We start from the raw sequence: 27,049 nt of genomic DNA, 5'->3' as shown, positions 1-27,049 counted from the left end.
AGTGAGCGAAGAAGTCGCTTTCCCCGACCCCCAAAAGCGAAAAGAAGTCGCCCTGTTCTTGACGATACTCGCTTTCAGTCGCTTCCGTCATCGGACATTTTCAATTTTTACCAAGTTGATGAAACATCAATTTTTTATTGATATTTAAGAAATTTAGACATAAACGATTCATTATCTTAAGAAAAGAGGTTGAAGCATGTTATCACTTCGTGCATTTCCGCTTGTTCCGGTGCTTGTTACTCGAAAACGTACATCAACCTATATTTCGGCGGCAAAATAAGTTTGTTTCTTCATTTAAACGTGATACAAGTTTCCTCCAGTAAGTGTTGAATCCATTTATTGCATTAAAAACGTAATGTTCCCTTCCAAATAACTTGTCAAACATCGTTTATTTTTGTAAATTTTCTTGCATTAGTCCGCCATTGACCGATTTCTAAACTACGGATCTCAACCGGACCAGCTATGACCGAAATCCGTACTTTTACCATAATTACTACGGACCCACAGATGGAACAGCTGACAGAAGAATATTGACCCCAAAGGGGGAAATTACGTATTCCACACGAATTAAAAGACTTTTGGTTACATCTTATTGATTGGTGTATATAATTCTCTATATTTTTTATGGATTGTTTCAAACTATTGATTAAAGTTGTTTAACTATGAGACTCTCATGACTATTATACTATTATCAATATATTATGGCCCAGCTTAATAACTTTTATTTTTTTTTAATGAAAAACACTGATTTTCATACACAAGATAGTTTTGAATTAAATTGTAATTGATATATTATAATTTCTTTACCTTTTTAAGATAAAAAAATATTTTTTTTAGTGCTAGATACTAAATATTTAATTGGTAGTTTCTCACAAGAACCTGAGTAAAACTTAACAACTTTTAATTTGAAATGTTGCTTTAATTGTATACTCAGATATGAATTGAACATTATAAAAAGAACATTATTTACATATGACCCTTTATACTATACATGCTATAGTATAATACAAACATTGTAGCGCACCGCGCGAAAGAGCACTTCTCTTTCAAATCTCACCACTTCTCCCTATCAGTTTCAAAAAGAGAAGTCACTTCTCCCTATAATTCTGAAGTAGTGTGAGCCCTGTAGCTAATGTCATGAAAATATTGAGAGTAATTGAAATATAATTGTGACAATAAAGGTAGGTGCTGTATGTGATAGATATACAGTGAAATAGATAAGAACATTGTTATGATGGTATCATCTGAAACTAAGGGGAATTTCTTACGTTTTATTTTTCTAGTTGAATGGCACAAAACAGGAGGAGTGTTGTTGATGGGTTATGAGATGTATCGACTGATGACCTCTCGTAAAGGTCATATAGCACAGCCAAAGAAACCTGGGAGGAAGGCAGCAGGAAGGGAGACAATTATTGATGTCGATGAAGAAGATAAAACAAAAGATTTGTTTGTTGGTAAGCCTTAATTATTGACTTTCCAAGGATCACTAAATTTACAAAAGATCTTGTGTTACAGAACAGTTATATAAATTATTTCACAGAATCTAACATAAAGACGTTTTTATTACATGTTTCATTTTTTTCATTGAATTATTTTTGGGTTTTGACCAAACGCAAAACACAAACTTTGCCTTATCTGCTTAAAGATGTAGGCATTTTATATCTGTATTTCCTATGAGACCACAAACTGTATTTCAGTAAAACAGAAGCTGTAATTAGTATGTAATTATATTTTATTTCTGTATTTTTATTTTTGATCTGAATGAAAAATGTTTTTCTACAGGAAAAAAATGTTGACGAAATTAGGGTTTGGTAGAGATGTATTTGTGAGCTCCACTCTTTTTTGTTGTGTTAGTATTTTGTTTGTTTTTGTGTCCGAGAACTTGTTCACTGAACAGAGAGAGCCGTGGTGTAGTGGTTAGTGCATCGGACTACTAACACAAAGGTTCCTGGTTCGATTCCCGTTTGGGATGAAAATTTCAGGAACTCAATTTTCGGCTCTCCCTTGACACCATCTGCGAGTATGGTCTTGAGGAAACGATGATAGTCCGTCGGAAAGGGACGATAAATGGCTGACCCGTGTTAAGAGAGACCCACATCTCTTGCACGTTAAAGACACCCTTGTAGATTTGGAAAAAGAGTAGGCTAATGCCGCTACAAGGCAGCACTCGCACCCGCAAAGTGGAAAGGGATTAATATAAGTTGCAAAACTTGTTTCCCAATCCACTATAAATAAATATGTTTAAACTAAACTGAACTGTATTTCTTTTGATAGATGTTCATGAAGCTTTACAGAATCCAGGACCCGACATGGTTGTATGTGACGAAGGACATAGGATCAAAAATAGTCACGCCGGAATATCTCAGTCACTTAAAACAATTAGAACAAGGTAAAATAAAAAATAGTCACGCTGGAATATCTCAGTCACTTAAAACAATTAGAACAATGAAAAATTAAAAAAAAAATCCTGCTTTAAAATATAATGGTCTATACAAAGATTATGCTCCAATATTGTAGTTTCTTACTAAAAAAAGTAAGGTTTTAGATACAACCATATACAAAAGTCATTCTGGAATATCTCAGTGGCTTTCAACAATTATAACAAGGTTAAAGAAAATGATGCATTGGAAATATTACCTCATGCAATATCTCATTTGCTTTCAAAAATTTGAAGTTGTATTATTTTCCATAAACATGATAAAGTGTTCCAATATTTTTATTAGTTCTTTCGTGAATACTTATATTTATGAGTTTTTAAAACCATTTCAGCACTAATTGATAACCCATTGCAGATAAAATGTGTTTGACCCCTAGTTATATGAATATTGACCTCATTAATTTTAATACAATTTCAGGAGAAGAGTTGTTCTAACTGGATATCCATTACAAAACAATCTGATAGAATACTGGTGTATGGTGGACTTTGTACGACCTAATTACCTCGGAAACAAAACTGAATTCTGTAATATGTTTGAAAGACCTATTATGAATGGACAGTGTGCAGATAGTACTGATTCAGACACCAAGCTGATGAGATACAGGGCCCATGTGTTACATAGTCTGTTAGAGGGTTTTGTACAAAGGTGAAAAATTGCCTTATAATTTTTTAGAAGAAAATGAAACAGTAAAAGTGAACATAAGGCCATTTAATGATTAACAGATCTGCATTTGAATAACAAATTGATTTTATCATGTTTCGTTTTCAAGACCTTTTTTAATGGTAGATCCTAAAGGATTTCAAGACAAAATAGGGGTTATCAATTCTAAAATAAAAAAAATTCTAATTGTTTAATTGCAGGAGAGGGCATACAGTCTTACAAGCAGCTCTACCTCCCAAAAAAGAATTCATCATCTTGATAACTATGTCTCAGATACAAAAGATGCTTTACAAAGAATTTATGGACAACTTAGCAGAGACGAGCCTTAATACTTGGGCAACAACCAATCCCATCAAAGCATTCTCTGTCTGTTGTAAGGTAAGGAAAAAGGGGGAGTATAAGATATGGGAACCTTTCTAAAAAATACTTGTGTAATCTACTCCTACTCAACCCACATCAATGAAACTCAACATGAAAATTGCACATGTGTTGAAGTTCTGCAATCAGCTTTTGGAATTGTTTGAGGAATATATTGCCATTTCTCCAGATGGGAATATCGTTTAAAAGAGACAAATTTTGTGTAATCAACTCCTCCTACAATTGTAATCATATTGATTGATGTTGGCTTTACACAGCTTTAATAAATAGAGGTATATTGCTTCTAATTATTTTGTGTAATCAATTTTCTGTTAAAACAATATGTCTCATACAGAAATTAAACTAGGTCACAAAATATTGGGGAAAACTAATGAAAAAAGTTGAATTAATGGTTGTGCTGATATATTTTGTGTTATATCATACCCTACGATACTGTTGTGTTATATCATACCCTACGATACTTTATAAACCAAAGATTAATATTTATCTTTATTCTAGATTTGGAACCATCCAGATATCTTGTACAAAATAGTAAGACAGAAAAAGATTGATTTAGAGGATAATGACCTCGACATTGAAACTGATTCATCAGGGGTCAAGAAAAAGAAGAAACAAGGTGCAACGGGTAGTCCAGCTGGTATCTCAACGTTCATGGACAAGAAAAATGACCAAGCTATTACTTATGAATGGGTAAATATATTTAATTTAAAAAACTGAGGGATTTTAGAGAAAAAAATTGTTGATGGTAATGTAAACACTTGGATTTGTCCTTTCTAATATTTTACATAAGGTTATGGAATCTACCAAAATTTGTTTACAAGATTAATAATAATGCTATCATAATACTTATATATGTCAGAATTCCAAAGTAATTTTGAGGTCTGCTACATTGAGAAAGTAACCAAATGAATATTTAGAACAAGGTGAGAAGTTACCTTACATAAACTAAAACCTAAAATATATGGCCTTCATAACAAGATAAAAAACCTTCATTAAGAAATGTGAAATATTTGTATATGTCACTAACTGTAAATGTTTGCTATATATACTGAGCCAAAAAAATTAAGCAACACTTTTTTTTTCTTTTCTTTTTTCTGCCAAAACAATATTTGGATACCATTGATATAATCTGAAGGTTTACCTGTAGTTTTGAACAGTCATACTTTTCCCCAGGTCAATGATTTCCCGCCATTTATGCTTTGCATGTGTAGTTTATGTTTTACGTTCAGTTTCTTCAGTACCTGTACTTTTAAAACGAAATTCTACATTTCTTTTTCACTAACGCTCAAGGACACACCATTGGTAAGAAAAACACATAAACTTTCAAAAAAATTGCGTGGGCGTCAATCAGGCCTTCCTGAAATGACCGTCTAAAAGCTCTTGGAATGGTTGATGCCTAAATTAGTGTTTCTGATGTCGCGACCCAATGTAAAGTGCATAAGTCTACAGTTTACAGACTAACAAACAGATATCTACAAATTGCAAGTGCTCAGAACAGGTTGAAATCTCATAGACCACAAAAAAGGGGCGCTACCTTCGCTTTACGTCAACATGTGACAAGTTTATTCCGACCACATGAGTAGTGTATTGACTAAGGGAAGCTGCTGGGGTGCTTGCCAATCCTTCATTAATGCATTTGGAGCATGGACAAGAAATTGATTTTCAATATCACTATACCCATTATTGAAATTTGACACTACTGCACTCCATACACAGAAATTCCTAGTAAATATGAGGGATAAACATGCATGTTACTTCTGACATGCCATAATGCCATAATGCAAATTTGTAATCATTTGAATTATATGTTGTTATGATTTTGTAATGAAATAAAATTTCATATTTTTGTTGCTAAACTTTTTTGGTTCAAGAAAGATATTATTTCACAATGCATGCATTAAATTGATTATTTCCACAGGCAGAGAAATTACTGAAGAATTATACTCCAGGTCAGTTAGAGATGGGAGGTAAAATGATGCTACTGTTTGAACTGATCAATGAAACATTGGCTGTCGGAGACAAATTATTGATATTTAGGTTAGTATCCAGCTGGGAAAGATAAGTACTTGTAGAAAAATGTATTTAAAATTAAAAAATGAGAGTTTTAATTGTTGGGATGTTTCCTTTTGTTTCATGTTTGCATTAACTATTGAATATGTAGGTATAGATTATCGGGTTTTCTACACATTGATATCGTAAAATATCAGCCGCGAGCCACAGTGTGAACCTTTTTGGCGAGTGAGCGTAGCGAACGAGCTAAAAAGTTTCACATTGTGTCGAGCGACTGATATTTTACGATATCTATACGTAGAAAACACGATTATCTGTTTATCGTTCTATTAATGGTCGTTTTTTCTCTCCCTAAGACAGTTTTACGCTTGACGAAAGCAAGCTTGATAACTTCTCCTCTCGCATTGTGACGTCGCTGATAACTTCTCCTCTCACATTATGACGTCGCTGATAATGCCTGGTCTCGTTTTGAAGTCTTGATACGTGAATTACTGAGCGACAGAGCAGGGTGATATAGGCGTAGGGAAGGACGATAATACGCAATATTATGTCATGATATAGATTCAAAGGAAAGAATTACATAATTGCTGCATGTTGTCAAAAATGGTTGCTTTGTGACCAACAGTAAATTGAATACTAAAGCAAATACTCAGGTGTTTAATAAAGACAGTAAATCACTATTCAGTGAAAAATTATTCAAATATTAAACTGGCTTAAAGAATATGTACGGTATTGATATGCATTGTACAATATTGAAAATAACTGAATGATAAACTACGAGCTGCTGATTTTTTACTTTTTGCCAAACTCATGTTGGTCACTCCTTCTTGAATTTTTCCATAATTTCATACAATTTTCTTAAAGCTAGTATTGATAGTAGATAGAAATAGACATTATGTTAATTGTTTTTTTTTATTTCCTATAGTCAAAGTTTGTACACATTAAGTCTACTTGAAGAGCTGTTGTGTAAAATGAAGGTCCCCAGACCAGAAACAGATGAGTATTGGTCTAAAAACAAGAGTTATTTCAGTGAGTATTTATAATCAAACTATATATAAATGTGTACAATAATGAATTCTATTTTCACTAAAATTCTGTGTTTTTCATATGTCAGTCTATTTAGCTTTGATTTAGCAAACACTTAATGAAAGATGAATATTGTTTAAAGATTAGCTGGAAAGATCTGTTGTGCTTGCATGTTGCATACAATTTACTGAAACATGGCTGTGTAAGAAAGTTAGGCAGATCCTTCCTTACATTTGGGACCTATCATCATACTGATGGTAAGTACACATTGGTGAGAAGTGTCATTCATTCATGTCACAATCAAAGAAGAAAAGGTGGAGTTGTGTCTAAGATGATGAGTTATGGTTACACAGATATTCCATAATGGCCAACAAATCATAATGGTGTCTGTAAAGCAAAAAGAATGTACCAGTTGATATAAAATTATGCTGTATCTTATTATGAGGACTATTTTGAAATAGATTTCATGGATCAATGACATAAACTGTACAGACAAAAACAAGTTCTTGTGCAATGCCCAGAGTAAAATTTGCATAGAAAACAATCCTGAAGAAATAATCTGTCAAAGGGTATTTAATGATTATTCATCCTATAAAATAGGTTTAGTTTCGGGATAATTGAACCATAAATTGTGATCCATTTTTTGTCAATTTTCAATATCAAAATGACATGCCCTCATGATATAAAAGATAAGACCTAATAAAATAATCCACCTTATTTGAAATGATAGTTGTTTTGTGTAGGAATCAATTTTGAAATAAAAATTCTCACAGTTCACAATTGTAGATGGAAGTATTCTCATAGTGCTGAAATCATAAAACAAAATATCAACTTCTAAACCAATGAACTTTTTTTACAGGACTTGATGGTAGTACCTTAGCACAAGAAAGAGAGAAGCTTATTGGTCAGTTTAATGCTCCTGATAATAATAGAGTCTGGCTGTTTCTACTTTCAACAAGGTAAAGATAATTCAGTAGCAAAATACCACCATAGGTTTGATATAAGAGAAAGTATTTAAACCACTTAATTAGTACAAGTGTGAAAAATGTGAAGATTAACCATGAGTAAAACCATACCATATGTTGAGCTATAAAAGGTCTAGTCTTTTTTTGTGCTTATTGATGTAAAATATTTCCAGAATAATCCATATATATTTATTTTGTTTTAAAATATTTTCCCACAATTACCAAAGAAATGTCACTTCCAGTGAATATAAAATTTTAAAAACGGTAAAATTCAATGGACCCAAAGGAGTAGGTCCGGTAAGGACCGATTTTGGCCTCAAATTTCAGGTTCATCTAACAAAAGATTTTGACCACTTTTCAAACACTTAAGTGTCTATTTCATTTGAATCAATTAGTTTATGTGGAAGATTTGAACTGATTTAGTCATTAAAAACGATCTGATTCAAGCTCAAATATGAAAAATGAATAAAATATGCCGAAAAAATGTCACTTTTCGGATGGTTTTTGTCAAAAATGAAAGTGGCCGCATCCGTGTTCATCCTCAACCTTTATATATGTTATGTATTATCATAAAATACAACTTCCATTTCAATATTAAGGATGAACACGAATGCGGCCACTTTCGTTTTACACGAAAACTGTCTAAAATTTAACTAAAATGCTAGAATTTTGAAGAATTCAGTAATTTAGCACAGTGGCGGATGCAGGAATTTTCGAAAGGGGGGGTGCTAGCCCAGGGCAAAGGGGGGGTGCAGGGGGGGTGCAAACATATGTCCCGATTCAAATGCATTGATCGGCCAAAATAAAGGGGGGGTGCGGACCCCCGGAACCCCCCCTCTGGATCCGCCACTGATTTAGCATGACTTTAAGGTGCAAGTACCCAATATATGTTTATTGTATAGTCAAAAATAGCCCATATTTATGAAGCAGAAGCACTCTACTGTTCAATAAATAACTAAAAGTTAACATTTTAACAATTTTGTAAAACTGCTATATTTTGTGGCCAAAAGGTGCTCTTACCGGACCTACTCCTTGCCCGATGATGTAAATCAAACGTTCCGGAAATTTGGGACCACTTCAAATGGAATCGTAGGTTATTTTGTCTTTTTTTTGGGATGTTTCTGGAAATAGTTTACATCAATAAGCACAAAAAAAGGTAGGACTTTGTAACTACGTAAAAATTTCTAACCAGCAATGAAAATTTCATGTCAAAATTAGGTGTCAAAGTTCCCTCCAAAGTTTGCTCTTGAACTCCAGACGTAAAAAATGGCTTCAGCGTTATGACGTCGTAGGAAGGCGTCTCAGAAAAAAATTAAAATAGCCTTGCCAGACATCATAATTATTTGGACTATAAAAGGTCATGATATTACAAAATGTGAAACTGATCAAATGAGAAAAGCCTGATTTTTGACAAAACAAATAAAATATAAAATCAATTACATACGAAAGTGAACCAAAGCCTGGTGTAGTACAGTAAATAAAAAATAAATTTCAGTGATATTCAAATTCAAATCCAAGTAACAAAAATTTATCTTAAGGAATTATTTAGTTTATGTACAGCTCATTTGAAAACAACAATAAAAAATATCAGTCACCGATGAGTTAAAAAAGATATTTCAAATTTAATGAAAAAATGGCATTTTTGAACCAAAGGATTAATTTGAAGCTTTTTCAATGATATTAACATTTTAAAAGTCATCTGGGGCCAAACCGAATCGATTTTTTTTTTTATGGGTTGATTTTTGTACCAAATCATGAAGTAATAACTAACAGTGTATTAAATAAAATTTTTAATGAAAAGATAAACAAGTCACATTATACTGTACTGTAAAAGTGTGGGTTTTTTTTTGCAATACATATTTGTAGAAGTTATAAAGTATTTTAACATATAATTCTATTTCCCAGAGCTGGTTCTCTTGGTATAAACTTGATAGGAGCCAACAGAGTTGTTGTGATGGATGCCTCATGGAATCCTTGTCACGATTGTCAAGCTGTGTGTCGTGTGTACAGATTTGGACAGGTGAAGCCAAGTTACATATACAGATTTGTCACAGATAATACTATGGAAAAGAAGATCTACGACAGACAAGTCAATAAACAGGGAATGTCAGGTAGGAAAAAACAATCTCTTATTTAAGGTGGTACCTAACACTACAGGGAGATAACTCTGTAAAGTCAGCTAAACGTTTTAATTACGTTGTGTTGTAACGGAAATATTAAGCTTCTCAGTGATCAAAATTGGTGTTTGTCAAACAGCTATATAACCAGTGTAATTTTTCTGATAAAATGGTTGGTTCAAAATTTTTGAAATTTTTATATTTTTGTTAAAGGGTCAAAGTAAATACTTTGTCAAAATTTTATGAAAATTAAACAAGCCAAATTAGTTTTAGTGAAAGTGTTAGGTACCACCTTAAAGTAATATTTGACATCTCTACATTAATATCATATGTGTTGTGAATTTGAACCCCACTCATGGCAAGGTGCTTTCAACTCCTATCAAAATACAAACAGTAAATTACATCAATATCTGACAGAGATAAGAAAATCTTATACATATTAAAAAGAAGATGTGGTATGATTGCCAATGAGACAACTCTCCACAAGAGAACAAAATGATACAGAAATTAACAACTATAGGTCACCATGTTGACTCTGTTTTAATGTGTGTAAGTGTAAATGATTGTGAGCATAAAGATTCTATTGTTTTGAAATAAGCATTCAGACTAAATAAATGACAATTTCTTAGATGTTTAAAAATATATTACATGTACTCTCCAGTTTCAGATCATCTGTCCTAAACCTAGCAAGTTAAATCTTCAGAACTTTTTAATGGATGTATATCTATGAACAGTTTTTCTGCTGGTCATTAATGATATGACATAAAATTATGGATTATATAATTGTGTTTTTCAGATCGAGTAGTTGATGAATTACAGCCACAGAATAATTTCTCTAAGAGACATGTAGATAATTTACTACATTATGAGGTATGTTATTTAAAAAAATTGACACTCAATTATTGGAAGTCATTTTGTCAGTTTCAAAATACAGAGATTTATAGTCAGTTGAAGATTTTGTTTCTGTTCTTATTTCCATGTAAAAATAGCTGATCTTTAACATTACATCACAGAAAAATGCCTTTAATATTAACATCTAGACCACTTGGAATATAATTGGACTACCTCCCCTAAATCAGTAAAATAGTTAAATATGAAATAAAAACTTTTAGCTATTTATCTCTTTATAGATAGATTTATTCTAAACAAGGTAAATTTATATTATATACCGGAACTGTCAAACATTATATTACTTCTTGAATGCTGACTATTTATTATTTCAGGATGTAGAGACAGATCCTTTAGATTTTTCCGACTGTAACTATGGAGATGAAGCATTTAATAATGTCCTCAGAAGACAGGGTCATTGGTTAACTAAGGTAAATTTTATTGTCACCAATAATTTTGGGATATTTGTAAATCATGGTGATGCGAAAGAAAGAAACAATACTAACTTAACATTCTGATTATCCTTATAAACTGGTAGTTTTGTCCTTTTTTGGAGAAAAAGTGTGGGTTGGAGTAGAAAAAACAAAGTGTAAAATTTTTAATGCATCATAGTGGCCCTCTGACAGCCTTTTTTCCACAGACATTATAAAAACATTGTTTTGATTAGACAGTTTTTGTGAGAGTCATGGAACATTGACCATTGCTTTCACTCTTGAAACATAATAACAATTTTGAATGAATTTCATTCAGACTATTTCAGGCCTTGTAGGATTGCATGTCATTATATGTAGGGTAGTTGTATACTATACTATCAATTTATCTTTCACTCAAAATATTTGAAATGGACTTTCCTCTCCTTGCTTTTTGGGGACATTTGGCTACATCATAACAATTTTGTTGGAATTTGTTTCTTTTAGAAACCATTTACCCATGAATCACTGCTGATAGACAAGAAAGAACTGAGATTAAGTAAGAAGGAGAAGAGACTAGCCAAACAGAGTTATGTAATGGAGAAAAAGCTGAACCTAACTTACTCCAGACCGTCCTATGCTGCATTCTATCCTAAGGCAGGAGGAGTTCCCAGACCTACACATCACCCACCATGGTAAACAATTACTTCCTCAATTATCATTGTATGGATACAGTTTGTCCTTGCTTTTAGGATTTTATAGTGTTATAACATCATTGTAATAAAACCTCCGATTAAGAAAATGCACCTGATTTCAAGCAAAGGATTAATGCACTGATACAATAATTACATAAAACTCTTTTTTGAACACAAACCTTGAAACAATAGAGAAATTCATTTGTGTTCCTATCCTTAATTGAAAATGGGAAAATGCCACAACCTTAAAAAAAAATAAAACCATTTTCAGTTTTATGTGACAACCACTACTGACAAGTTTAAAACATGCACACTTTAACTAAGCAACACGGAATTGGGGATATTTTTCGATACAAGTTAAATAAAAGAACACACAGTTAGGTCGTTATCAGCCTTTCACTATATATTGTGGGCATTGGAAATGAGAGTGTGCTTATTTTAGCTTCTTAGATTTTTTACATGTTTTTGTCAATATTTCACAGGAATCAGCCAACACCTTTCAATCGTCCAGTAGCTAGTGTAAAACCAATGATGACTACACCTGTTCCTATGAAACCTAAAGATGGCGTCTCCATCATACCTCAAACAAAACCTGGTGTTACTGTCCACAAAATAGTAACTACAACAGACATTACGTTGCCAGGGACAACTACCAACACCCAATCAGGTGTATCAGCCAGCGGTGGTACTCTGGTAAACAAGATACCAGCAGGACAACAAGTCTTTGTTATCAAGACACCAAAAGGAGTTTATATACGAACAAAGGAAGGAAAGATATTTGCTGTCAGAGCAAAGACGCCGCTACTTAGTGGTATATCTACAGCATCAACCACGTCTGTTACTACGGTTACTATCAAAAACTCAACGGCCACAGGTATAGTTTGGTGTTTCAATGTCTCTATCTTCTGCATCAACATCATCTGTTTCTACTGTTACTATCAAAAACTCAACGGCCACAGGTATAGTTTGGTGTTTAAGCTTCTTACCATCAACAAAAAAAAGGCAGTACAGTGATTTATAATACAGAATGAAAATGGGGAATGTGTCAAAGAGACAACAACCCAACCAAAGAGTAAAAAACAATCGAAGGCCACCAAAGGGTCTTCAACACGACCAGAAAATCCCACACCAAGAGTCATACTTCAGCTGGCCACTAAACAAAATAGAGACTAGTTTAGTGAAAATGGACTTCATACTAAACTCCCAAATATGTAAATGAGCTCAAATTTAAAAAGAAACCTACAAGGTTAACAAAGTTGTTAACTTCTATCATTCTACATCATTTGATCTCTAGTGAAGTGTTTTCTCATTGGACACATCTTCTTTATTTTTAGATAGTATTTATTGATGCTGTTCTGATCAGTATCACTACATAGATTAAAAAGAAAGAGTCTCAATTTCAACAACATTAAAAGTACTTTTATTTCACACAACACAAATTATACCAATAACACATTTGAATGTTATTTCTGATATAATTCACAAATGATGCATGCAATATAACAGTCAATGCAGAGGGAAATGTTTTTTAATACAATTCTTACTAAATTAGATTAGACAAATTATTTATACATTGTATTTATTAAATTATATTTATACTTTTTACAGTGGCACCAAAGGTTGGAACAGCACAGCCAATTATAGTCTACCCCAAGACTGGTTCTGCTGTTATCAACAGGAAACCAACTTCACGACAACCAAGGGCTATAAAACCAAATCAATCAAAAAATAAAGCTGAAGTGAAAATTAAAATGAATTTAAATTCTGAAATAAAATCTGAATTGAACAAAAGTGGACCAAGTAGTATGATGGATCTGAACATAATGAAAAGCTCTGGGCCAGAAATAGAGCCATCTGTGAATATTCCTACCGAGATGGATATGGATCCTAGATCTGCTAGTGTTAGTGCTATTGGCAGTTTGCTGTCATTAGACAATGAAAAGGACACTTTGACTAAATCTGGCAGTGAGCCAAATATTGCTGGATTAGATCATGCAGATGGTATAGAAATGCTAGCCAGGTCAAGTAGTCAATTGGGTATGGACAGCTTACCAGGGTCTAATAACTTGGTTGTTAAGAGCCTGCCGCAATCAAACAGTCAAACGGGACTGGAAAGCCAAACAGAATCAACTACTGAAAACATTTTAAACAGTGTGGTAGGTATAGAAAGACAGAATAGTTCCAGTAGTCAGATGAGTTCTGCTGATGAAGGACAGGTTCACTTTGACAATAATGACAGTCAGTTTGGCTCAGATATGGGAACATTTGATCAGTCAGACAATAGCAATAGTAACAGTCAAATCTTTGAGTTTGATAACCGACAAAATGATCGTCAACAAGGATTCTTGGAATCACTGTTTGACATGTCAGAGATTACTCCCTATCAGCCATCAAGACAGGACACAAATCAATCCATGAGTAGAGTCAACTCATCAGCATCTTTATCATCAAACATGGGTCATATAGACTTACGAGAAGACACAGACAAATATCAGGAGGAGGGTAGTGAGAACTCGTTCATGTCAAGGTATCCACGGATCGCTCCTAACACAAGAAACAATTATCCGCAACACAATAATCCTATGCCTCATATGTTTAATCCAATGCCTGGATTTAACCAAGGTTCACCGCAGATGGGATACAATCCTATGTACACGCCATATCCAGTATTATTCCCCCAGAATTCCCATCAATCACAGCCGACCTCAACTAACAATGGAGCTGTAACCAACACAACACAGAGTGATTACATGTCTCCTATACAAAGTATGTCCCAGATGGGATCCAGTGGGATGATGGGATTTCCCTTCAGCCCCTATTCCTTCCCAATGCCAGCACCTTACATGATGGGACAAATGCCTAATCCGTACATGGCAATGGGTATGCCACCCCAGTATGGACATCAAGGTGGCATGATGCCACCACCTAATAGTGCTAATGTGGGTCAACAACAACAACAAACCCAGGACAAAACCACTTGAATACTTTTTGTTGATCTTTATATTTTAGACATTTTTGATATTTTATGTAAATGTTTTTTTAGATCTCAATTTGCACAGTGTCAGATCATTAATCATTGTCTATTTACCATTACACAGCCAATGGGGTTTTCTAATCATATTCTTCAAACTCTGCAATCAAAATATGAAGAAAAATGTAAAAAGGTGGTCACCTCATTTCGTGCAAGATGAACTGTAGACTAATACAGTACAGAACCTACCAAAGATAATGTTTTAATTCTTCTGCTATTTTATTTTGAGTAAAATTGTTTGATAGCAATTCTAGGATAGAAATATTATGTTAATTGTCGATTTTTTAGAGTTTTATATAAAAATAAACTGAAGTTATAGCTAACAATGACAAGGGCAAAAAAACATGTGAAATTATATAAAAACTTGTTCAAGAAAATGGAAACAAGATATTCCTTCCTAGAGTATTTGATTGGGAATGAAGTGAAGATATATTTTTACTACAATGTTTATACAACTACTGTAAGTTTCATATTATGAGCATGATGTTTGTTTTGTACATACCTAAATACAGTCAACTTGTAAACACAACATACACATTAAAATGACTCAATTGTTAAATATTTTAATGCCAATTTGAATAATTTTTGGTTCTTCAGATTTGCTGAAAAATTTGAAAAAAAAGACTTTAATAATAAAAAGCTCTTTTTGTTATGCATCAATTTTTTGGAACCTCAGCAATTTTTTTTCTTAATTTAATTGATTATTTTTTAGAAAAATAGAAAAATGAAATCTATTTTTATAATACATTTTGTTTTTTGGCTACAGAATTTGTTTTCTAAGAAAATACTTAATATTTTTTAATGCAAATAGATTTTAAAACAACAAAATTTAGTAATTTTTCAGTTTTTCACAGTATTGTTTTTTTTTTTAGTGAATGAAGAAAAGATATAGATAAGCAATTTACTCAATACTGTATAAAGGATAAGCTATGCACAGGTTAACCGTATCTATGAATCAAAACACTAACAAATCTTTTGTATGAAAGGAAATTATTCAAATGTCATATATTTCCACAGTTATCTTATACGTATTGGCAGAAGTTACCTTCACTTAAAGACTTAAAGTGGAGTTTTATTGATCAGTTTATTGAAAAAAGAAGATGTGCTATGATTGCAAATGAGACAACTTTTTACAAGAGACCAAATGACACAAAAATAAACAGCTATATGTCACTGTACGCCCTTCAACAATAAGCAAAGGCAGTTCATTATCCTTGATGCAGACACAAAACTTAGTGGGCTCATTAAGACAGCCTTACATGTGTGCAACCTCCCTTTTTTAATATTAATTTGCTAAAGGTCATTAAACTATGATCAATAATTAACAGATTTTGTCTAACAGTTTTGTGTAAGTTTGTGTAATATTATGAATATATAATCAAATGCAGCTGTAATTTTACCCGACTCCAAAGGAGGAGTAATTTGTTTTACCAGTGTCTGTCCATCTGTCCCATGAAATTTCCGTCATATTTTTCTCAGGAACTTATACGAGAGCTTCCTGAAATATTGTATCAGGCTCCTTATGTTCATTGTTATTTGTGAGGTGGTAAAGAGCAGATAAGACAGAAATGTTTAAACTGTCAATCACATTTAATATAAAAATCATGTTTCTAACACTTACAATATATTTCTAGTACTTTACCAAAGACAGTAATTAAATATAAAAACGTAATGTATTATAAACAGGGTACTTCCTATTGTCACTATCTTGTATGCCCTATTATTCAATAATACGAAGACAAAAATGGTTTCGCAAGACAGTCATATATTACCATGTGCCATATGCAATTGATATGTAAATTTCCTGTAGTCGTAATTCTTCACAGACTTTTTCCCTTGAAAAAGTCAATGTCTGAAAAGTACTAAAACAAATTCTGCCACTGTGTGGTTAGTTGTTATCACTCTGGTTAGAATACTTACCCCATTTATATTCATCAAATGAGAAATATTGTATCCAATTAGATGTAGTAGTAATATTAAAATACATTGTGTATGAATGTTAATCTGCATAAAACATGTTATTTGTTTATCAAAAGCCAACAACTCTATTGAATGATATCAATTATATCATTATAATGATTTCATATTTGATCCAACATACAGGAGATGAAAATCTCATCATAGCAGTCTGTATTTTCAGAAACAATAGATTTATTTTGTCATTGAACCTTAAACTACATTATGTTATGTGATTACACTTTTTTACATATTTTTACATGTTGTTAATATTTTTGTCTTGATATGAATGTTGTATTGCATGTCTTAGAATATTATAAAATGAATTAAATGAATTTTATACTTGATTGAGGAATATATTCTCATAACATGTTTCATGGAGAAATTCATTTTTAGCAAATTGAAATAGCATAATGCATATTTTTTGCATATTTTCTTTTCTGGTTAGATAATGATAGGAGCTTTTGGAAATTAAACATCTTTTGAAAATTTAAACCATTACGGTGAAACTCATATTTTTATGATTAAACCATTAATTTACCAAAGTTCCACCTGACCAACTTTGATTTCAATAGCTATCTGCAGCAGCAACAATCCCAAAACTTCTTATACCATAGTGGTTATACATATAAATTAACATAAAACAAAGTTGCAAGAATTATAATGATATCTAGTTATGATATTGTAATATCCAAAGCGTTCTTCTGTCCCTCCAGATTATTGAGGATATTTAAGAAGGAAAAAATGTCCTAGAAAAATTGTTATTATTATTTGTTAGGAACAGGACTTAATTTGATAGCAAAAGTCCTTTAATTTATAAACAAACTAGGGACGGGAAGAGCCTGTGTTTCAGTGGTTGTCATTAGTTAGTCTGCCACATCTGTTATTTTTTGTTAATTTGTTTAATCATAAATCAGTCCCTTATATTTTCTTTGAATCTTCAAATTTCCTCATGTTACAGCCATTTATAAGTGAATAAATGATATGGGTTTTACTCATTGTTGAAGGTAGCAAAGTGGCCTATAGATTCCTTTAATCTACATATTTTGGACTCTGTTGGATAGTTGAGTGAATAAATGATATGGGTTTTACTCATTGTTGAAGGTAGCACAGTGGCCCATATATTCCTTTAATCTACATATTTTGGACTCTGTTGGATAGTTGTTTCATTGGCAATTATACCACATCTACTTAATTTTATAACCATGTAAAGACTTGCTGAGGATTTTAGTGAAAAACATTGATAAATATTTATGTTGTTTTCTAGCTAATATTTAGGCATTCCTTGAAATCTTCATAATTGTAATTTTAATCAATGTAAACATTAAACAAATTGTGTACCCTTATGGGTGGGAAATTTATATGAAAAAAATAACTTCAGGGACAGACATATGAATGTAAACATTGAAAGTTTTTTGTTGTAAGGCTTGACATATTACATGAAAATTACACTTAATATGGAGAGATTGTCATTTCAAAATTGACTTCTTATCGTTAAGTATTTTTTATCAGAAGAAGTCACAGGAATATTATAGTACTGATACATTCAAGGACAGAAATTTCATAACCAAAAAAAAATAATTCAACTCTAAACATTTTACTGTAAAATGAAAAAAAATCAATATTCAAGCTCCACTTAAACATTCTGTTGATTGTATTTACAGTGAATGTTCAGTAGTGCATTTAATAAAATAAAATGTGTAGACAAAATAGGTTGAATTTCTTAGAATTTAGAACATTGTATATTGTTTAAGACTTTACAATAAATGTTATAAAGATATTCTGTATATTGCCTGGGCCTTTGAAAACTTTAATATTGTCTCTGCTTCAACCACAGTTTTAATCTATTCATTAGTTATATATTTCAATCAGGCCAGTGGACATGGGAAATGTTTTGAATACCATTGATGGCAGTAGCTCTCATTAACCTTTAAGCAAAGTACTTCCTGGACAAATGATAGACAAAAGCTGAAATGTTTAACATGCTCTGCTGATAAAAGATTTAAAGTTAAACTTTTTGGTTTTTGTTTTTGCTATGTGAGTTTGTAATGGTTTTAATATCCCTTTGACATCTTCTGACTCTATGTATTTGACAAATGAAAATAAGAAAATATGATTGCCAATGAGACCATTATTCTTTGGTGAATAGTTAGGACTGCAACAAATGGTGTGCTGCCCTATAGTGATCAGTCTGTCTGTTCGTCAGTCAGATCATAACCAAGTGTGTTCGTTCCATATTTATAGAATGGTTTCAAAGTTTATATTTGACATTTGGATAATCCAACACTTGAGGGTGTGTCATAATGTATATACAACTTCTCAGGTCAGAGGTCAAGGTCAAATACTTTTGATTCTGTTGACAGCCCAATGTCTTCCAAGTAAAGATTATGTCCGCTCTATCTCTTTGATTTCAAAGTTTATACTTGACATGTATATTAACCGACACCAGAGGGCGTTTCATAATGAATGTAAACTTTCTAAGCCAAAGGTCAAGGTCAAAAACTACCTGATGAAAAAGTTTTATACATGTTATTCAGTGGTGCCCACAGAGATGGCTCCCATTTCAATGATGTCTAGTTGTCTTATTTTATGCATTCTATAGATTATGTCCCTGTGCTTGTGGGGTATGCCTTAATATTTTTCAATTATACAACCTCCAGTTGGTAGGTTTTAACACATCCTCATAACCTTATATCCAAAATATCATTGACCAACCACCAGTGGTTTCCAATAAATTGACCTTATCACAAATGTGTTAAATAAGCAAACATTTCAGTCAATAGACAATGACTGTGTGGTTTGGCTAAATAATCTCAATGGAAATTAGATATGCCAATGCTAATACAACTGAATACCAAACATCATTGACCTACCACCAGTATTTATCCATAAACTGACCTATCACAATCTACTACACTGTTGACACCACCAATGCCAGAAACAACATACCTATAACTTGCTTTTTAACTTCTTCAAAGCAAAACAAAAATTAATTGCTGCTAGACTCGAGAATTCCACATCAGCACAAAATTGCTATGTTGTCTTACCAAAATAAAACAAATTACTGCAAAACTTTTTAAACTCCAGGAGGACAAACAAGAGTGCCCACTATGAAATGTATCTGCTTCTTCACAGTTGGCGCTTATGTTTAAAGCCTGTAATATGAAGGTTTACTACAAGTATCACATATTAAACATTATTATCTCTAGACTTAATTGAAGTCAGGCATACAAATGATGAATGCAGTCCCCACAGTATGATAGAAATCACAGTTTCACAGTCTGATTTTCATAATCAAAAACATGTACACCTTACAATCAGACCATTCAATAAAAGAAGTTAGCCTCTTGCTGATAGTATCATGTACACCTTACAATCAGACCATTCAATAAAAGAAGTTAGCCTCTTGCTGATAGTATCTGAGAAACACCATATTGCTAAAGTGAACATTGACCAATGAACCATGAAAATGGACATTTGGCTACATCATAACAATTTTGTTGGAATTTGTTTCTTTTAGAAACCATTTACCCATGAATCACTGCTGATAGACAAGAAAGAACTGAGATTAAGTAAGAAGGAGAAGAGACTAGCCAAACAGAGTTATGTAATGGAGAAAAAGCTGAACCTAACTTACTCCAGACCGTCCTATGCTGCATTCTATCCTAAGGCAGGAGGAGTTCCCAGACCTACACATCACCCACCATGGTAAACAATTACTTCCTCAATTATCATTGTATGGATACAGTTTGTCCTTGCTTTTAGGATTTTATAGTGTTATAACATCATTGTAATAAAACCTCCGATTAAGAAAATGCACCTGATTTCAAGCAAAGGATTAATGCACTGATACAATAATTACATAAAACTCTTTTTTGAACACAAACCTTGAAACAATAGAGAAATTCATTTGTGTTCCTATCCTTAATTGAAAATGGGAAAATGCCACAACCTTAAAAAAAAATAAAACCATTTTCAGTTTTATGTGACAACCACTACTGACAAGTTTAAAACATGCACACTTTAACTAAGCAACACGGAATTGGGGATATTTTTCGATACAAGTTAAATAAAAGAACACACAGTTAGGTCGTTATCAGCCTTTCACTATATATTGTGGGCATTGGAAATGAGAGTGTGCTTATTTTAGCTTCTTAGATTTTTTACATGTTTTTGTCAATATTTCACAGGAATCAGCCAACACCTTTCAATCGTCCAGTAGCTAGTGTAAAACCAATGATGACTACACCTGTTCCTATGAAACCTAAAGATGGCGTCTCCATCATACCTCAAACAAAACCTGGTGTTACTGTCCACAAAATAGTAACTACAACAGACATTACGTTGCCAGGGACAACTACCAACACCCAATCAGGTGTATCAGCCAGCGGTGGTACTCTGGTAAACAAGATACCAGCAGGACAACAAGTCTTTGTTATCAAGACACCAAAAGGAGTTTATATACGAACAAAGGAAGGAAAGATATTTGCTGTCAGAGCAAAGACGCCGCTACTTAGTGGTATATCTACAGCATCAACCACGTCTGTTACTACGGTTACTATCAAAAACTCAACGGCCACAGGTATAGTTTGGTGTTTCAATGTCTCTATCTTCTGCATCAACATCATCTGTTTCTACTGTTACTATCAAAAACTCAACGGCCACAGGTATAGTTTGGTGTTTAAGCTTCTTACCATCAACAAAAAAAAGGCAGTACAGTGATTTATAATACAGAATGAAAATGGGGAATGTGTCAAAGAGACAACAACCCAACCAAAGAGTAAAAAACAATCGAAGGCCACCAAAGGGTCTTCAACACGACCAGAAAATCCCACACCAAGAGTCATACTTCAGCTGGCCACTAAACAAAATAGAGACTAGTTTAGTGAAAATGGACTTCATACTAAACTCCCAAATATGTAAATGAGCTCAAATTTAAAAAGAAACCTACAAGGTTAACAAAGTTGTTAACTTCTATCATTCTACATCATTTGATCTCTAGTGAAGTGTTTTCTCATTGGACACATCTTCTTTATTTTTAGATAGTATTTATTGATGCTGTTCTGATCAGTATCACTACATAGATTAAAAAGAAAGAGTCTCAATTTCAACAACATTAAAAGTACTTTTATTTCACACAACACAAATTATACCAATAACACATTTGAATGTTATTTCTGATATAATTCACAAATGATGCATGCAATATAACAGTCAATGCAGAGGGAAATGTTTTTTAATACAATTCTTACTAAATTAGATTAGACAAATTATTTATACATTGTATTTATTAAATTATATTTATACTTTTTACAGTGGCACCAAAGGTTGGAACAGCACAGCCAATTATAGTCTACCCCAAGACTGGTTCTGCTGTTATCAACAGGAAACCAACTTCACGACAACCAAGGGCTATAAAACCAAATCAATCAAAAAATAAAGCTGAAGTGAAAATTAAAATGAATTTAAATTCTGAAATAAAATCTGAATTGAACAAAAGTGGACCAAGTAGTATGATGGATCTGAACATAATGAAAAGCTCTGGGCCAGAAATAGAGCCATCTGTGAATATTCCTACCGAGATGGATATGGATCCTAGATCTGCTAGTGTTAGTGCTATTGGCAGTTTGCTGTCATTAGACAATGAAAAGGACACTTTGACTAAATCTGGCAGTGAGCCAAATATTGCTGGATTAGATCATGCAGATGGTATAGAAATGCTAGCCAGGTCAAGTAGTCAATTGGGTATGGACAGCTTACCAGGGTCTAATAACTTGGTTGTTAAGAGCCTGCCGCAATCAAACAGTCAAACGGGACTGGAAAGCCAAACAGAATCAACTACTGAAAACATTTTAAACAGTGTGGTAGGTATAGAAAGACAGAATAGTTCCAGTAGTCAGATGAGTTCTGCTGATGAAGGACAGGTTCACTTTGACAATAATGACAGTCAGTTTGGCTCAGATATGGGAACATTTGATCAGTCAGACAATAGCAATAGTAACAGTCAAATCTTTGAGTTTGATAACCGACAAAATGATCGTCAACAAGGATTCTTGGAATCACTGTTTGACATGTCAGAGATTACTCCCTATCAGCCATCAAGACAGGACACAAATCAATCCATGAGTAGAGTCAACTCATCAGCATCTTTATCATCAAACATGGGTCATATAGACTTACGAGAAGACACAGACAAATATCAGGAGGAGGGTAGTGAGAACTCGTTCATGTCAAGGTATCCACGGATCGCTCCTAACACAAGAAACAATTATCCGCAACACAATAATCCTATGCCTCATATGTTTAATCCAATGCCTGGATTTAACCAAGGTTCACCGCAGATGGGATACAATCCTATGTACACGCCATATCCAGTATTATTCCCCCAGAATTCCCATCAATCACAGCCGACCTCAACTAACAATGGAGCTGTAACCAACACAACACAGAGTGATTACATGTCTCCTATACAAAGTATGTCCCAGATGGGATCCAGTGGGATGATGGGATTTCCCTTCAGCCCCTATTCCTTCCCAATGCCAGCACCTTACATGATGGGACAAATGCCTAATCCGTACATGGCAATGGGTATGCCACCCCAGTATGGACATCAAGGTGGCATGATGCCACCACCTAATAGTGCTAATGTGGGTCAACAACAACAACAAACCCAGGACAAAACCACTTGAATACTTTTTGTTGATCTTTATATTTTAGACATTTTTGATATTTTATGTAAATGTTTTTTTAGATCTCAATTTGCACAGTGTCAGATCATTAATCATTGTCTATTTACCATTACACAGCCAATGGGGTTTTCTAATCATATTCTTCAAACTCTGCAATCAAAATATGAAGAAAAATGTAAAAAGGTGGTCACCTCATTTCGTGCAAGATGAACTGTAGACTAATACAGTACAGAACCTACCAAAGATAATGTTTTAATTCTTCTGCTATTTTATTTTGAGTAAAATTGTTTGATAGCAATTCTAGGATAGAAATATTATGTTAATTGTCGATTTTTTAGAGTTTTATATAAAAATAAACTGAAGTTATAGCTAACAATGACAAGGGCAAAAAAACATGTGAAATTATATAAAAACTTGTTCAAGAAAATGGAAACAAGATATTCCTTCCTAGAGTATTTGATTGGGAATGAAGTGAAGATATATTTTTACTACAATGTTTATACAACTACTGTAAGTTTCATATTATGAGCATGATGTTTGTTTTGTACATACCTAAATACAGTCAACTTGTAAACACAACATACACATTAAAATGACTCAATTGTTAAATATTTTAATGCCAATTTGAATAATTTTTGGTTCTTCAGATTTGCTGAAAAATTTGAAAAAAAAGACTTTAATAATAAAAAGCTCTTTTTGTTATGCATCAATTTTTTGGAACCTCAGCAATTTTTTTTCTTAATTTAATTGATTATTTTTTAGAAAAATAGAAAAATGAAATCTATTTTTATAATACATTTTGTTTTTTGGCTACAGAATTTGTTTTCTAAGAAAATACTTAATATTTTTTAATGCAAATAGATTTTAAAACAACAAAATTTAGTAATTTTTCAGTTTTTCACAGTATTGTTTTTTTTTTTAGTGAATGAAGAAAAGATATAGATAAGCAATTTACTCAATACTGTATAAAGGATAAGCTATGCACAGGTTAACCGTATCTATGAATCAAAACACTAACAAATCTTTTGTATGAAAGGAAATTATTCAAATGTCATATATTTCCACAGTTATCTTATACGTATTGGCAGAAGTTACCTTCACTTAAAGACTTAAAGTGGAGTTTTATTGATCAGTTTATTGAAAAAAGAAGATGTGCTATGATTGCAAATGAGACAACTTTTTACAAGAGACCAAATGACACAAAAATAAACAGCTATATGTCACTGTACGCCCTTCAACAATAAGCAAAGGCAGTTCATTATCCTTGATGCAGACACAAAACTTAGTGGGCTCATTAAGACAGCCTTACATGTGTGCAACCTCCCTTTTTTAATATTAATTTGCTAAAGGTCATTAAACTATGATCAATAATTAACAGATTTTGTCTAACAGTTTTGTGTAAGTTTGTGTAATATTATGAATATATAATCAAATGCAGCTGTAATTTTACCCGACTCCAAAGGAGGAGTAATTTGTTTTACCAGTGTCTGTCCATCTGTCCCATGAAATTTCCGTCATATTTTTCTCAGGAACTTATACGAGAGCTTCCTGAAATATTGTATCAGGCTCCTTATGTTCATTGTTATTTGTGAGGTGGTAAAGAGCAGATAAGACAGAAATGTTTAAACTGTCAATCACATTTAATATAAAAATCATGTTTCTAACACTTACAATATATTTCTAGTACTTTACCAAAGACAGTAATTAAATATAAAAACGTAATGTATTATAAACAGGGTACTTCCTATTGTCACTATCTTGTATGCCCTATTATTCAATAATACGAAGACAAAAATGGTTTCGCAAGACAGTCATATATTACCATGTGCCATATGCAATTGATATGTAAATTTCCTGTAGTCGTAATTCTTCACAGACTTTTTCCCTTGAAAAAGTCAATGTCTGAAAAGTACTAAAACAAATTCTGCCACTGTGTGGTTAGTTGTTATCACTCTGGTTAGAATACTTACCCCATTTATATTCATCAAATGAGAAATATTGTATCCAATTAGATGTAGTAGTAATATTAAAATACATTGTGTATGAATGTTAATCTGCATAAAACATGTTATTTGTTTATCAAAAGCCAACAACTCTATTGAATGATATCAATTATATCATTATAATGATTTCATATTTGATCCAACATACAGGAGATGAAAATCTCATCATAGCAGTCTGTATTTTCAGAAACAATAGATTTATTTTGTCATTGAACCTTAAACTACATTATGTTATGTGATTACACTTTTTTACATATTTTTACATGTTGTTAATATTTTTGTCTTGATATGAATGTTGTATTGCATGTCTTAGAATATTATAAAATGAATTAAATGAATTTTATACTTGATTGAGGAATATATTCTCATAACATGTTTCATGGAGAAATTCATTTTTAGCAAATTGAAATAGCATAATGCATATTTTTTGCATATTTTCTTTTCTGGTTAGATAATGATAGGAGCTTTTGGAAATTAAACATCTTTTGAAAATTTAAACCATTACGGTGAAACTCATATTTTTATGATTAAACCATTAATTTACCAAAGTTCCACCTGACCAACTTTGATTTCAATAGCTATCTGCAGCAGCAACAATCCCAAAACTTCTTATACCATAGTGGTTATACATATAAATTAACATAAAACAAAGTTGCAAGAATTATAATGATATCTAGTTATGATATTGTAATATCCAAAGCGTTCTTCTGTCCCTCCAGATTATTGAGGATATTTAAGAAGGAAAAAATGTCCTAGAAAAATTGTTATTATTATTTGTTAGGAACAGGACTTAATTTGATAGCAAAAGTCCTTTAATTTATAAACAAACTAGGGACGGGAAGAGCCTGTGTTTCAGTGGTTGTCATTAGTTAGTCTGCCACATCTGTTATTTTTTGTTAATTTGTTTAATCATAAATCAGTCCCTTATATTTTCTTTGAATCTTCAAATTTCCTCATGTTACAGCCATTTATAAGTGAATAAATGATATGGGTTTTACTCATTGTTGAAGGTAGCAAAGTGGCCTATAGATTCCTTTAATCTACATATTTTGGACTCTGTTGGATAGTTGAGTGAATAAATGATATGGGTTTTACTCATTGTTGAAGGTAGCACAGTGGCCCATATATTCCTTTAATCTACATATTTTGGACTCTGTTGGATAGTTGTTTCATTGGCAATTATACCACATCTACTTAATTTTATAACCATGTAAAGACTTGCTGAGGATTTTAGTGAAAAACATTGATAAATATTTATGTTGTTTTCTAGCTAATATTTAGGCATTCCTTGAAATCTTCATAATTGTAATTTTAATCAATGTAAACATTAAACAAATTGTGTACCCTTATGGGTGGGAAATTTATATGAAAAAAATAACTTCAGGGACAGACATATGAATGTAAACATTGAAAGTTTTTTGTTGTAAGGCTTGACATATTACATGAAAATTACACTTAATATGGAGAGATTGTCATTTCAAAATTGACTTCTTATCGTTAAGTATTTTTTATCAGAAGAAGTCACAGGAATATTATAGTACTGATACATTCAAGGACAGAAATTTCATAACCAAAAAAAAATAATTCAACTCTAAACATTTTACTGTAAAATGAAAAAAAATCAATATTCAAGCTCCACTTAAACATTCTGTTGATTGTATTTACAGTGAATGTTCAGTAGTGCATTTAATAAAATAAAATGTGTAGACAAAATAGGTTGAATTTCTTAGAATTTAGAACATTGTATATTGTTTAAGACTTTACAATAAATGTTATAAAGATA

The 27,049-nt window shown here is 32.4% G+C and overlaps 2 protein-coding genes across 4 annotated transcripts in view; both read left to right on the top strand.

The window, feature by feature from the left end:
- The window catches only part of LOC134714987 (helicase ARIP4-like), a 27,645-nt gene extending 9,291 nt beyond the window's left edge, over positions 1 to 18,354 (top strand). For 2 of the 3 annotated variants that reach the window (XM_063576803.1, XM_063576790.1), the window contains 14 exons: positions 1,284 to 1,454; positions 2,275 to 2,389; positions 2,856 to 3,083; positions 3,299 to 3,476; positions 3,975 to 4,166; positions 5,395 to 5,513; positions 6,412 to 6,515; positions 7,372 to 7,471; positions 9,383 to 9,588; positions 10,391 to 10,464; positions 10,818 to 10,913; positions 11,400 to 11,587; positions 12,070 to 12,461; positions 13,196 to 18,354. In XM_063576803.1, the coding sequence (XP_063432873.1) occupies positions 1,284 to 1,454; positions 2,275 to 2,389; positions 2,856 to 3,083; positions 3,299 to 3,476; positions 3,975 to 4,166; positions 5,395 to 5,513; positions 6,412 to 6,515; positions 7,372 to 7,471; positions 9,383 to 9,588; positions 10,391 to 10,464; positions 10,818 to 10,913; positions 11,400 to 11,587; positions 12,070 to 12,461; positions 13,196 to 14,568 (3,536 nt within the window). In that variant the 3' untranslated portion in view covers positions 14,569 to 18,354. The remainder of the gene's footprint in view (positions 1 to 1,283; positions 1,455 to 2,274; positions 2,390 to 2,855; positions 3,084 to 3,298; positions 3,477 to 3,974; positions 4,167 to 5,394; positions 5,514 to 6,411; positions 6,516 to 7,371; positions 7,472 to 9,382; positions 9,589 to 10,390; positions 10,465 to 10,817; positions 10,914 to 11,399; positions 11,588 to 12,069; positions 12,462 to 13,195) is intronic. The other variant, XR_010106601.1, reaches the window with a different exon arrangement.
- Positions 14,995 to 27,049, top strand: LOC134680592 (uncharacterized). The gene is made up of 4 exons (XM_063543027.1): positions 14,995 to 15,078; positions 20,095 to 20,282; positions 20,765 to 21,156; positions 21,891 to 27,049. Exons 1-4 carry the CDS (start codon positions 14,995 to 14,997, stop codon positions 23,261 to 23,263), a joined length of 2,037 nt encoding a protein of 678 aa, XP_063399097.1. The 3' UTR covers positions 23,264 to 27,049.

This window comes from Mytilus trossulus, chromosome 1 (assembly GCF_036588685.1).
Source record: "Mytilus trossulus isolate FHL-02 chromosome 1, PNRI_Mtr1.1.1.hap1, whole genome shotgun sequence".
Lineage (NCBI taxonomy): Eukaryota > Metazoa > Mollusca > Bivalvia > Mytilida > Mytilidae > Mytilus > Mytilus trossulus.
Note: the sequence above shows the minus strand (reverse complement) of the source record. Positions and strands in the feature narration are given on the sequence as shown.